General features: G+C 53.2%; 1 protein-coding gene across 1 annotated transcript; it reads left to right on the top strand.

The window, feature by feature from the left end:
* The first annotated feature begins 2,266 nt into the window (after positions 1–2,266).
* Positions 2,267–10,051, top strand: TERB2 (telomere repeat binding bouquet formation protein 2). Its single transcript, XM_034066301.1, has 7 exons — positions 2,267–2,330; positions 2,800–2,881; positions 7,342–7,487; positions 8,762–8,823; positions 9,313–9,401; positions 9,502–9,590; positions 9,906–10,051. The coding sequence occupies exons 1-7, from the start codon at positions 2,267–2,269 to the stop codon at positions 10,049–10,051; spliced, it is 678 nt and encodes a 225-aa protein (XP_033922192.1).
* The last annotated feature ends 1,091 nt before the right edge of the window (positions 10,052–11,142 follow it).

Consider the following 11,142-nt stretch of genomic DNA (forward strand, 5'->3'; position numbering starts at 1 on the left):
CTGTTGCAGTTCCATTTGGAGGTTGCTGGGGTGTGTATGGGGACTGATCCTTTTGTGCTCATTGGAGGAGGGTTCAAACAGGACAAGTGGGGATGTCCTGGCTGGGTGATCATGCAAAAGCCTCATCACCCAGCATAGGGCAGCAGGACTCACTGGAGCCACCTCACAGATCGGCCTGTGACACCAGCCAGGGACTGCAGCAGCCCCAACACTGCTCCCTCTGTGGTAGAGGGTGGTCTTGGAAGGAGGAAGAGGTTTAGGCTTCTCCAGAGACCCCAGCAGAGCAGCACAGCCTGCTGTGAGAGCCTGAAGCAGCCTAAGCTGTGGACCACGTCCTGGCCTCCTCTGTTCAAAACCCATGTAGACAAGGCCCTCAGTGCCATGGGTTAGTGGTGGACTTGGCAGTCCTGGGGTAAAGGTTGGACTTGGTGATCTTAAAGGCCTTTTCCAACCCAGCTGATTCTATGAAGAGCCACCAAAATGCCTACAATTGCCTCAGCTTCACCTTTACTATCCTCAAGAGCACCAGGGAGTAACAACTGGATACATCATGCCAATAGGGAAGTCTCTGCCTTGATCGTATCTGTGGGTTTTTTCTGGTCTTCAGAAATACTTTGATGGTTTAACCAGAAATGCCCCTGTGCAGAACAGCTCACACCAAGCCAGCAGCTGGCTCGCTTGCGTTAACATCTGCATTTCAGGACCACAGCTAAAACCTCTGCTGTTCCATCAGGCACCCTTGGGTGCAGCCTGGGGGATACCTGGGGTGTAGCTGTGCTGCTGCTGGCTTTTAGTGAGCGTTCCCTGGGGATGGAGCTGCTGAGGGATCAGGTTTGAAGCACAAAACAAGCCTCATTTGTGCTTTATGCAGTAAAAACAACTTTACTGCAAGAAAACTATTTCTGAGTAAACCAAACACAAAGAGAACAACTTCTAGGGGAACGTTTTGGAAGAGCAATTTCTTCAGTGTCAGATCTCCCTGGTTTTATGCTTCACCAGTTCCTGTGTGGAAGGGATAAAACCTGAAGGGATGGGTGCAAGAGGAGGGGAAAATCATTCAAGACACACGACTGAACACAGATATCCTCCAAGAGAAGTGCAACCAAGTGAAAGAGTCAGGACATATCCAGTCAGAGTGAGCAGCACCACAGTGCAGTTAAATGTGGCCCAACACTTCTTACCTTTTCCCCTTCCATTTGCCAACATTGCCAAGTCCTTTGTGCACACGAGCAGAAATAATCCTTCCGTTTGTGTAAAACCTGCATTAAGAATCGGCAAGAACCAAAGACCAGTGCTCTGTGCTCAGTTCTGCTGACACCCAATGGCCTCCTGGGCACACTCAGCTTTGCTTGAGCGCATGAGCACGAGCATGGCTGTGCCCACCCGTGAGCCCTGCAGGGACACCAGGTCTGGAGGTGCTGAACTGCCTGGCACAGCAGCCCCTGCCACTGCAGCACGGGGCTGAGGGGATGGGGCCTGGAGGGCAGCACTGGTGGCAAGGCAGGACATGGTGTCTGGGCAAGGAGATGCCTCGCTACCTCCCCTCTGCATACAGAGGACATGGGCTGCACCCCAGAGCGTGAGCAGCAGCTCAGGGAGGGGATCCTGCCCCTCTGCTGTGCTCTGGGGAGACCCCCCTGCAGCCCTGATCCAGCTCTGGGGCAGCAGCACAAGAGGGACCTGGAGCTGTTGGAGCGAGTGTAGAGGAGGCCATGGAGATGCTGCGAGGGCTGGAGCAGCTCTGCTCTGGAGCCAGGCTGAGAGAGCTGGGCTGGGGCAGCCTGGACAAGAGAAGGCTCCTGAAGGGGAGACCTGAGAGCAGCTCCAGTGCCTAAAGGGGCTGCAGGAAACCTGGAGAGGGGCCTGGGACAAGGGCCTGTAGGGACAGGCCAAGGGGAATGGCTTTAACCTGCCAGAACAGGGGAGACTGAGATGAGCTCTTAGGCAGAAGCTCTTCCCTGTGAGGATGCTGAGGCGCTGGCACAGGGTGCCCAGAGAAGCTGTGGCTGCCCCATCCCTGGCAGTGTTCAAGGCCAGGTTGGACACAGGGGCTTGGAACAAGCTGCTCCAGTGGAAGGTGTCCCTGCCTGTGGCAGTGCTGTAAAGGGCTCAGCCGGTGGCGCAGGGGGAGCCCGCGGGAGGGGTCAGAACCCGCAGGGCTCCGACTCCCGCTGCCCGGCACCGGGGGAGCAGCGCCGGGGACTTCTTTCAGCTCCCGTCCCGCGGGTTCTCGTCCTCGCCCCTCAGTGCTCCTTCAGCCGCCGCCATGTTCCGGGGCCGCAGCGCCTGGTTCTCACAGAGCGTGAGCCCCGGCCGGAGGGAGCTGTGGGGTGAGGGTCTGGGGATGGAGCTGACAGAGCCTTGGTGGGGCAGAGCAATGGGGCACAGCCCCTGCACCCTTCAGTGGGGCAGAGCAATGGGGCACACCCCCTGCACCCTTCAGTGGAGCAGAGCAGTGGGGCACAGCCCCTGCACCCTTCAGTGAGGCAGAGCAATGGGGCACAGCCCCTGCACCCCTCAGTGGGGCAGATCAATGGGACACAGCCCCTGCACCCTTCAGTGGGGCAGAGCAGTGGGGCACAGCCCCTGCACCCCTTACTGACCACCCTTCACACCATGATGCCCCCACACTGAGAGAAAGCCTAGAAGAGTCCTCAGTGGGGCAGTGGGAGACCCACACCCGGGGGGGGGGGGGGCACACATCACACTGCAGGGCCCAGCTCTGCGGTCCCCACCCCATGTCACCAGAGCTGGACCCTGCTGGGTGCCCAGCTCCCTGCTCTCTGCTCCTCTCCGCAGCGGCCGGTGGTGGGGAGTGCGCCCACTGGCAGGATGCTGAGTACCTGTTCAGCAGTGATGCTGCACACCCGGACACCCGCAGGTGAGCTGTGTGCCCCCTCTGTCACCCCTGTGCCTGCAGCACCCACCTTGCTCAGGGCATGCCTGCGGCCCATGGAGCCTCTCCATGCGATGTCTGTATGGAGCAGGTCGATGAAGGTGGATACCAATTCAGTGTGTTTAATGGATGTTGACATCCTTGGTTTAGTGGTGGCCTTGGCAGTGCTGGGGAATGGTTGGACTTGATGATGCTAAAGACCCTTTCCAACCTCATTGATTCTATGATCCTTTAACATATATTCTATGATCCTTTAAAAGCCAGGGTGGTGTTTTTAAAGCACCTGGTACGGATCAGCAGGGTTTTGCTGCTTAAGAGGGTCTGAAAACTCAGCTCCACACTAAACTGGAGCTACAGAAACCCAAAACAGCAAAACCCATCCACGTGTCAGGCTGGCTTAACGATGCCAAGGGAATTAACCTAATAATGCTAGTTTTATTACTACCTTCTAGTTGATCTACTAGAAAAGTCAGGGTCTAACACAGAGGTCACACCATCCCCAAAGAAGGAAGCTGAAAAGCTTCAAGAGTTGACTCTGAAAGCAAAGCATGGAGGTAAACATGGCTGGAAGATGGATGAACTGCTGTTTTCCTTCTGCTTGCTTAATATAAAAGAATGAGAAAGCTCAAGAACATTTCTACAAATACAAGCAAAGGCTTCTCAGGGTCTTCCTCCAGCTGGTGAATCACAGAATCCCAGGATGGTTTGCATTGGAAGGGACCTTAAAGCTCGTCCAGTTCCAACCCCTGCCACAGGCAGGGACACCTTCCACTGGAGCAGCTTGTTCCAAGCCCTGTGTCCAACCTGGCCTTGAACACTGCCAGGGATGGGGCAGCCACAGCTTCTCTGGGCACCCTGTGCCAGCGCCTCAGCACCCTCACAGGGAAGAGCTTCTGCCTTAGATCTAACCTGAGCTTCCCCTGTTTCAGTTTGAACCCATGACCCCTTGTCCCATCACTACAGTCCCTGATGAATCTTTATATATATTCAATATCATATAAATATATTTATGTGGAAGGAACCTGCAATGTTTCCTCTCTGTGCTTTGCAGCAGACTTTGCTAGGCTGGACTAAGCAGCTTCCTTTAACTGCTTTAAATTGCTTAAACCTGTCCTAGATTTTTGTAATCCTCAGACGACCATTCCAGCTGCAGAAGGGGAATCCCAAGAAACCCTGAGCAAAGACCTTTCTTCTCACACAGCGTCTTGCTGGACTGGGTTGTTCAACCAGGAGAGTTTACATATATATATAATATATATATTCAATATATTTATAAGCATCACAGAAACATGGTGGAATGGCTCCTATGACTGGAGTGTTGGAATGGAAGGTTACAGGCTCCTTAGAAAAGATAGGCCTGGCAGGTGGAGAAGGGGAGTTGGTATTTATGTTAGGGATAGGCTGGAGAGTATGGAACTCTGGGGACAGCTGAGCAGTCAACAGAGAGTTTGTGGGTCAGGGTTAAAGGGAGAACAGTGATGGGATACATCACTGTGGGGATATGTTACAGACTGCCTGATCAAGAGGAACCTGTGGATGAAGAACTCTACAGAGAGATAGGAACAGCCTCATGCTCACAGGCCCTTTTTCTCATGGGGGACTTCAACCACCCTGATACCTGCTGGAGCGATGGTACGGCCTGGCACAAGACATCCAGGAGGTTCCTCAACTGTGTGGAAGACAACTTCCTTCAGCAAGTAATAGAGGAGCCGACAAGGAGAGGTGCCCTGCTTGACCTCGTGCTCACCAACAGGGAAGGGCTCATTGGAAATGTGACGCTGCAGGGCAGCCTTGGATGCAGAGATCATGAGATGGTAAAATTGGAGATCCTCAGAGCTCACTGCCCTGGACTTCAAGAGAGCAGACTTTGGCCTCTTCAGGAGCCTGCTTAGTAAGGTTCCATGGGATATAGCCCTAGAGGGCAGGGGGGCCCAAGACTGTTGGTTAATATTCAAGGATCACCTGCTACAAGCTCAGGAGTGTTACATCCCAACTAGAAGGAAGTGCAGCAGGAGGGCCAGGAGACCTCCTTGGATGGATAAGGAGCTGCTGAGGAAAATTAGAAGGAAAAAGGTGGAAGCAAGGACAGGTGGCCTGGGAAGAATACAGGGTTGTTGTCTGGGAAGCTAGGGACCAGGTTAGGAAAGCTAAGGCCCAGATAGAATTAAACTTGGCTAGGGATGTTAAGGGTAACAGGAAAGGATTCTGTAGGTACGTAGCAAATAAAAGACAGACTAGGGACAGCATAGGCCCCCTATGGAAGCCGTCGGGAGAACTGCCTACCCTGGATTTGGAGAAGGCTGAGGTTCTGAATGACTTCTTTGCCTCGGTCTTCACTGGCAAAGGCTCTGACCACACCACTCAAGTCTTGGAAGGCAGATGCAGGGACTGTGAGAATGAAGACCTTGGGTTCACTGTAAGAGAGGATCTGGTTCAAGACCATCTTAAGAACCTGAATGTACACAAGTCCATGGGCCCTGATGAAATCCATCTGCGGGTCCTGAAAGAGCTGACGAATGAAGTTGCAAAGCCACTGACCATCATATTTGAAAAATCATGGCAGTCAGGTGAAGTTCCTGATGACTGGAAAAAGGGAAATATAACCCCCATTTTCAAGAAGGGGAAAATGGATGACACAGGGAATTACAGACCAGTCAGTCTCACCTCTGTGCCTGGCAAAATCTGGGAGCAGACTCTCTTGGAAGGCATGCTAGGGCACATGAAAAATAACAAGGTGCTTGATGACAGCCAGCATGGCTTCACTAGGGGGAAATCCTGCCTGACCAATAGGGTGGCCTTCTATGATGGGGCTATGGAACTGATGGACAGGGGTGGAGCAGCTGATGTCATCTACCTGGTCTTGTGCAAAGTGTTCGACACTTCCCCACATGACATCCTTGTCTCTAAATTGGGGAGACATCAATTTTATAGGTGGACCACTCAGTGGATAAAGAACTGCCTGGATGGCTGCATGCAAAGAGTTGTGGTCAATGGCTTAATGTCCAACTGGAAACCAGTAGCAAGTGGTGTCTCTCTCAGGGATCAGTGTTGGGACTGGTCTTGTTCAACATCTTTGTCAGTGATATGGACAGTGGGATTGAGTGTGCCCTCGGCAAGTTTGCTGATGACACCAAGCTGTGTGGTTCGGTTGATACACTAGAGGGAAGGAATGCCATCCAGAGGGACCCTGACATGCTTGTGAGGTGGGCTGATGCCAACCTTATGAAGTTTAACCATGCCAAGTGCAAGGTCCTGCACCTGGGCTGGAGCAATCCCAGGCACAGCTACAGGTCGGTCAAGAAGGAAATTCATGGCAGTCCTGCGGAGAAGGACTTGGGGGGTGTTGGTCAATGAGAAAATGAACATGAGCCGGCTTCAGTGTGTGCTCGCAGCCCAGAAAGCAACCGTATCCTGGGCTGCATCAGGAGCGTGACCAGCAGGTTGAAGGAGGTGATCCTGCCCCTCTGCTCTGCTCTCGTGAGACCTCACTTGGAGCATTGTGTGCAGTTCTGGTGTCCTCAACATAAAAAGGACATGGAACTGTTGGAACAAGTCCAGAGGAGGCCACGAGGATGATCAGGGGACTGGAGCACCTCCCATATGAAGACAGGCTGAGAAAGTTGGGGCTGTTCAGCCTGGAGAAGAGAAGCTGCGTGGAGACCTCTTAGCAGCCTTCCAGTATCTGAAGGGAGCCTATAAGGATGCAGGGCAAGGACTCTTCATTAGGGATTGTAGTGATAGGACAAGGGGTGATGGGTTAAAACTTAAACAGGGCAAGTTTAGACTGGATATAAGGAGGAAGTTCTTTACTGTTAGGGTGTAGAGGCACTGGAATGGGTTGCCCATGAAGTTGTGAATGCTCCATCCCTGGCAGTGTTCAAAACCAGGTTGGAGGAAGCCTTGGGTGATATGGTTTAGTGTGAGGTGTCCCTGCCCATGGCAGGGGGGTTGGAACTGGATCCTTTCCAACCCTAACTATGCTATGATTCTATGATTATTTATTGGAAAAAAGTGTATCATTATCCATACCCTCTAAACCAGCAAACAGTATTTTTAATTCAGCTCTGAGGACAGTGAGTGCTTGAGCATCCTCCACCCTCACCTCTGCACAGCTGCTGGCTGCTGCTCTTTGAGTCAAGAATAAATACACAAAACCCACGTTTTCCCCCTCCCTGAAGAACCAGCCTCATGTTGAGTGCAGAGCAGTGCCAGTGAGTCCCATACAGAAGATGGTTTTACCTGCTCCCCAGTGACATTCCTCCAGGCTGCTCTCATGATGTGCTGGCAGCTGGGATTGTGTTGCTTCAGAGTTAGAAACTTGCAGAACATGAGGTGCTGTTGTCAGTTGTAATGACAGTGCTCCCCTAAAACTTTTGGGGGTTTATGTGTTTTTGGGGTTTGTCCCAGGTTTCCCTTTGGAAACCAGCTATCTTTTTCTCTTCCAGAATACACGAGAGCCTCAGTTACTTGGAGGGCAGAGCCACAGTCTTCCACTCCTCTTACCTCTCTGCATGGGCCAACACCAGTGCGGGAGAGAAGACATCGGTGGCTCTTGGCCACTTTGTCCTGCCACCAGCTTGCCTGCAAGAAGGTTGGGGGGGAACAATCAGGGTTTTGCTCCCCTGGGGGTTCCCCCATGCACACAAACTTTTGGTGGTGTAAAACAGAAACTCCAGTTACTTCTGCTGTAGATGAAGGGAATTTCCTTCTGCTGGGAGTGACCCTTCCTCTGCAGAGGCAGGGGACACTCCATCTATTAATCATAGAATCCCAGACTGGTTTGGGTTGAAGGGAGCTTAAAGCTCATCCAGTTCCAACCCCTGCCACACCTTCCACTGGAGCAGCTTGCTCCAAGCCCCTGTGTCCAACCTGGCCTTGAACACTGCCAGGGATGGGGCAGCCACAGCTTCTCTGGGCACCCTGTGCCAGCTCATCAGCACCCTCACAGGGAAGAGCTTCTGCCTAAGAGCTCATCTCAGTCTCCCCTCTGGCAGGTTAAAGCCATTCCCCTTGGCCTGTCCCTGCAGGCCCTTGTCCCAAGCCCCTCTCCAGTTTTCCTGCAGCACCTTTAGGCACTGGAGCTGCTCTCAGGTCTCCCCTTCAGGAGCCTTCTCTTGTCCAGGCTGCCCCAGCCCAGCTCTCTCAGCCTGGCTCCAGAGCAGAGCTGCTCCAGCCCTCGCAGCATCCCCATGGCCTCCTCTGCACTCACTCCAACAGCTCCAGGTCCCTCTTGTGCTGGTGCCCCAGAGCTGGATCAGGGCTGCAGGGGGGGTCTGCCCAGAGCACAGCAGAGGGGCAGGATCCCCTCCCTGAGCTGCTGCTGATGTTCTGGGGGTGCAGCCCAGCACAGGAGGGGGATTCTGGGCTCAAGTGCACACTGAAGCCAGGTCATGGGGAGCTGGTCATCACCCAGCATCCCAAGTCCTTCTTAGGCTGCTCCATCCGGTCTCCCCCAACCTGTGTTTGTGCTGGGGATTGCGCTGACCCAGGGGCAGGACCTTGCACTTGGCCTGACTGAACTCCTATGAGGTTCACATGGTCCCACCTCTCCAAGTCCCATCCCTATTCTCCAGCGTGTTGACTGCATTGCACAGCTTAGTGCCATAAGCAAACGTGCTGGGGGTGCTCAGTCCTACTGCCCATGTCACTGACTGGTCCCAGTACGGCTCCCTGAGGGACACCACTCTTCACTGCTGTCCATGCAGACATGGAGCTGTTCTGTTGTGGTGCTGTGCAATGAGCTCCTGCCTGGGCTCCTGAGTGCCTTTGCCAGTGTCTGTGAGGGGCCGGGGCTTGCACAGGCAGCGGCCACCTCCCCAGCCACAGTGATGCTCTCACTGTCATTTATCTTTTCATTCACGGCAGAAATCAGAAGGCAGATCGGTTGTTTTATTTGGGAGCAGGCAGATGATTCACTGGCAGAACAGGTAAGATGAGAAATTGCTACTACAGGTGTAGGTTAAATAAACCAGTGGGTCTATGAGCTTCAGGGAGCCTCAGCTTCACCCCAGCCCCTCAGTCCAAACATGGGATCAAATCCTGTGCTTGCTGCAGCAAGTGTGTCCTTCCCAGTGTGATATCCCAGAGGACAGCACCAAGATCGAGTATGGGATGTGCAGGAGGGTTTTCTCCCTCATCCAGAGATGTCCCATCTCCAACACATCTTTCCAGGAATGATGATGGCAGAGATCTGAGCTCAGCCCTTCATGTAGCATTCCCCTTCTCCTTGTAGCTCCAAGATGCTGCTTCTCTCTCTCAAAGCAGCTCCTCAGTCCTTTTGAAGCAAAAATGTGTTCTAAAACCATTCTACATTATGAGATCCTGAGTCCTAACCCCCCCTGTGCTGGGCCCTTGGGGCTGCTGCTCTGCCTGAGTCCCAGCAGACCTTTAACTCCATCCTGCATCGATGCTCACAGTGCGACAGGAATCTGACAGACAGACCCAAGGCCGTGGGCACAGGCGGGGAGGAGGAAGAGGATGAGCACGTGCTAGACCTGACACAAAGGTATTTTGCTGCTCTCAGTGGCTGGATTTGGGGCCCCCTCCCCCAAATCTCAAGACAACCCCAAAAAACATACCAGATTTTTTTTTCCCCCTTGATACAGCAGTGAAGGAGAAACAGACCCCACAGCACCTGAGGAGGAATGTCCACACTGTGCCCTGCATGAGTACCCAAGGAATAACATAGTGACAGGTAATGTTCCGTGGTGCTGGGGAAAGTATCACCGAATCACAGATTGGCTTGAGTTGGAAAGGACCTTAAGACCATCCAGTTCCAACCCCCTGCCATGGGGAGAGATGCCTCACACTAGAAATATCCCTGAAAACTGGGAATATCCCTGAAAATGGTTCTGGATGAAGCAGGGATCCCCTGCGTGCCCAGTACTGACAGCAGTGGAACTGCTGAGGGTGCAGGTCACTCCACTCCCTTCCTGTTTCCTTGGGGAGGGGGCAGCTCTCCGAGTACTTCCTCTCCAGCAGTACCTCCTCCAAGGAGTTCCCTTTGCAGGCTATGCCTCCGCTCGGGACATGAGGAAGTACGTTGGGGAACTCCATGACTTCATTCCCGGCACCTCGGGCTATGAGGCGTATTGGGTTAAACAAAAGATCAACATCTTCGGTGATGTGAAGACCCGAATGAAGAGGAAATTATAAGTCACAAGTGGCTGTTCATGTCAAGAACTCCAGTAAGAGCTGCCAGAGGTACCAGTTGTGTTTGGAATGTCATTCCCATGGTTAAACTGCAGGGATGCCTCCTTGCTCACTCCCTCCTGTGGATTAATGATTATTTCACCTGTCAGCCTGTTCTGTGTCTGGTGGTTCTGAACTAACTGCAAATTCTGAGTTCAAGCTCCATGCCAGGCAGGGGGTTTTATCAGTTACCCTGCTTGGCTCATCCTGCCTGCAGCCCCACACGCTCGGGGTGTGTCAATACCTGGCTTCAGTTACTGGCAGCAGGTTCTTCTCTTTAAATAATTGTTTAAGACAGATTTCACAGCAAACTTAAATACAGACATTTCTCCCCCACACACAACCCCTTTGTCTTTTTATATGTAGGGGGGTGGGGGCTAAGATGTGGCTGCAAACACACCTTCACTGCAACAGCAGCTTCCCTTGTTGCCCCCTGGCACAGCTGTGCCCACCCTGCCCACAATCCTGGTAGGACTCCACAAGCAGAGCCTCTGCACAGCGGTAATTCAGCGGGGGGGGGGGGTGGGGGGTGAAACCCCAAACTCTTCCATGCCTCTTGTACCCTGGGGAATCGTTGGATGGAGCATCTTGCCAAGGGAAGGACAGCACAAGCCTCAGCAGGGCCCACACAGGGGAGCTGCTGCCCTGGCCACAGTGCTCTGCTCAGCCAGTTCACTCCCCTCTCACAAAGATCCACTGAGACTTCTTCCTTTCACTTAAAAACAGCCTGGTTTGTGAATTGTGAAAAGCAATGCCAGCACAGCATGACACAGTGTCCGCTCCAAGGAGGCACAGACAAACCCTGGGCACTGAGGGTGAGGAGCACTGGGAAGCCCTTGAGGAGCCACGAGGGTTGTCATCTCCCAAGAGCAGGATAACCTGTAAAAGAACAACTCTGCACCTCAAACAGCCAGGAAAGAACCCCAGAAGATGTTGGCAAACACAAAAGTGTTGAGTCCTCCTCATCCATGCACCCATATTTGAGACATGGCATCCTGAGGAACCAGCCCTCCCTCCACATCCTGTGGAAAGCAGGCTTCCAGAGACCGGGCAGG

This window comes from Melopsittacus undulatus, chromosome 9, assembly GCF_012275295.1.
Source record: "Melopsittacus undulatus isolate bMelUnd1 chromosome 9, bMelUnd1.mat.Z, whole genome shotgun sequence".
NCBI lineage: Eukaryota > Metazoa > Chordata > Aves > Psittaciformes > Psittaculidae > Melopsittacus > Melopsittacus undulatus.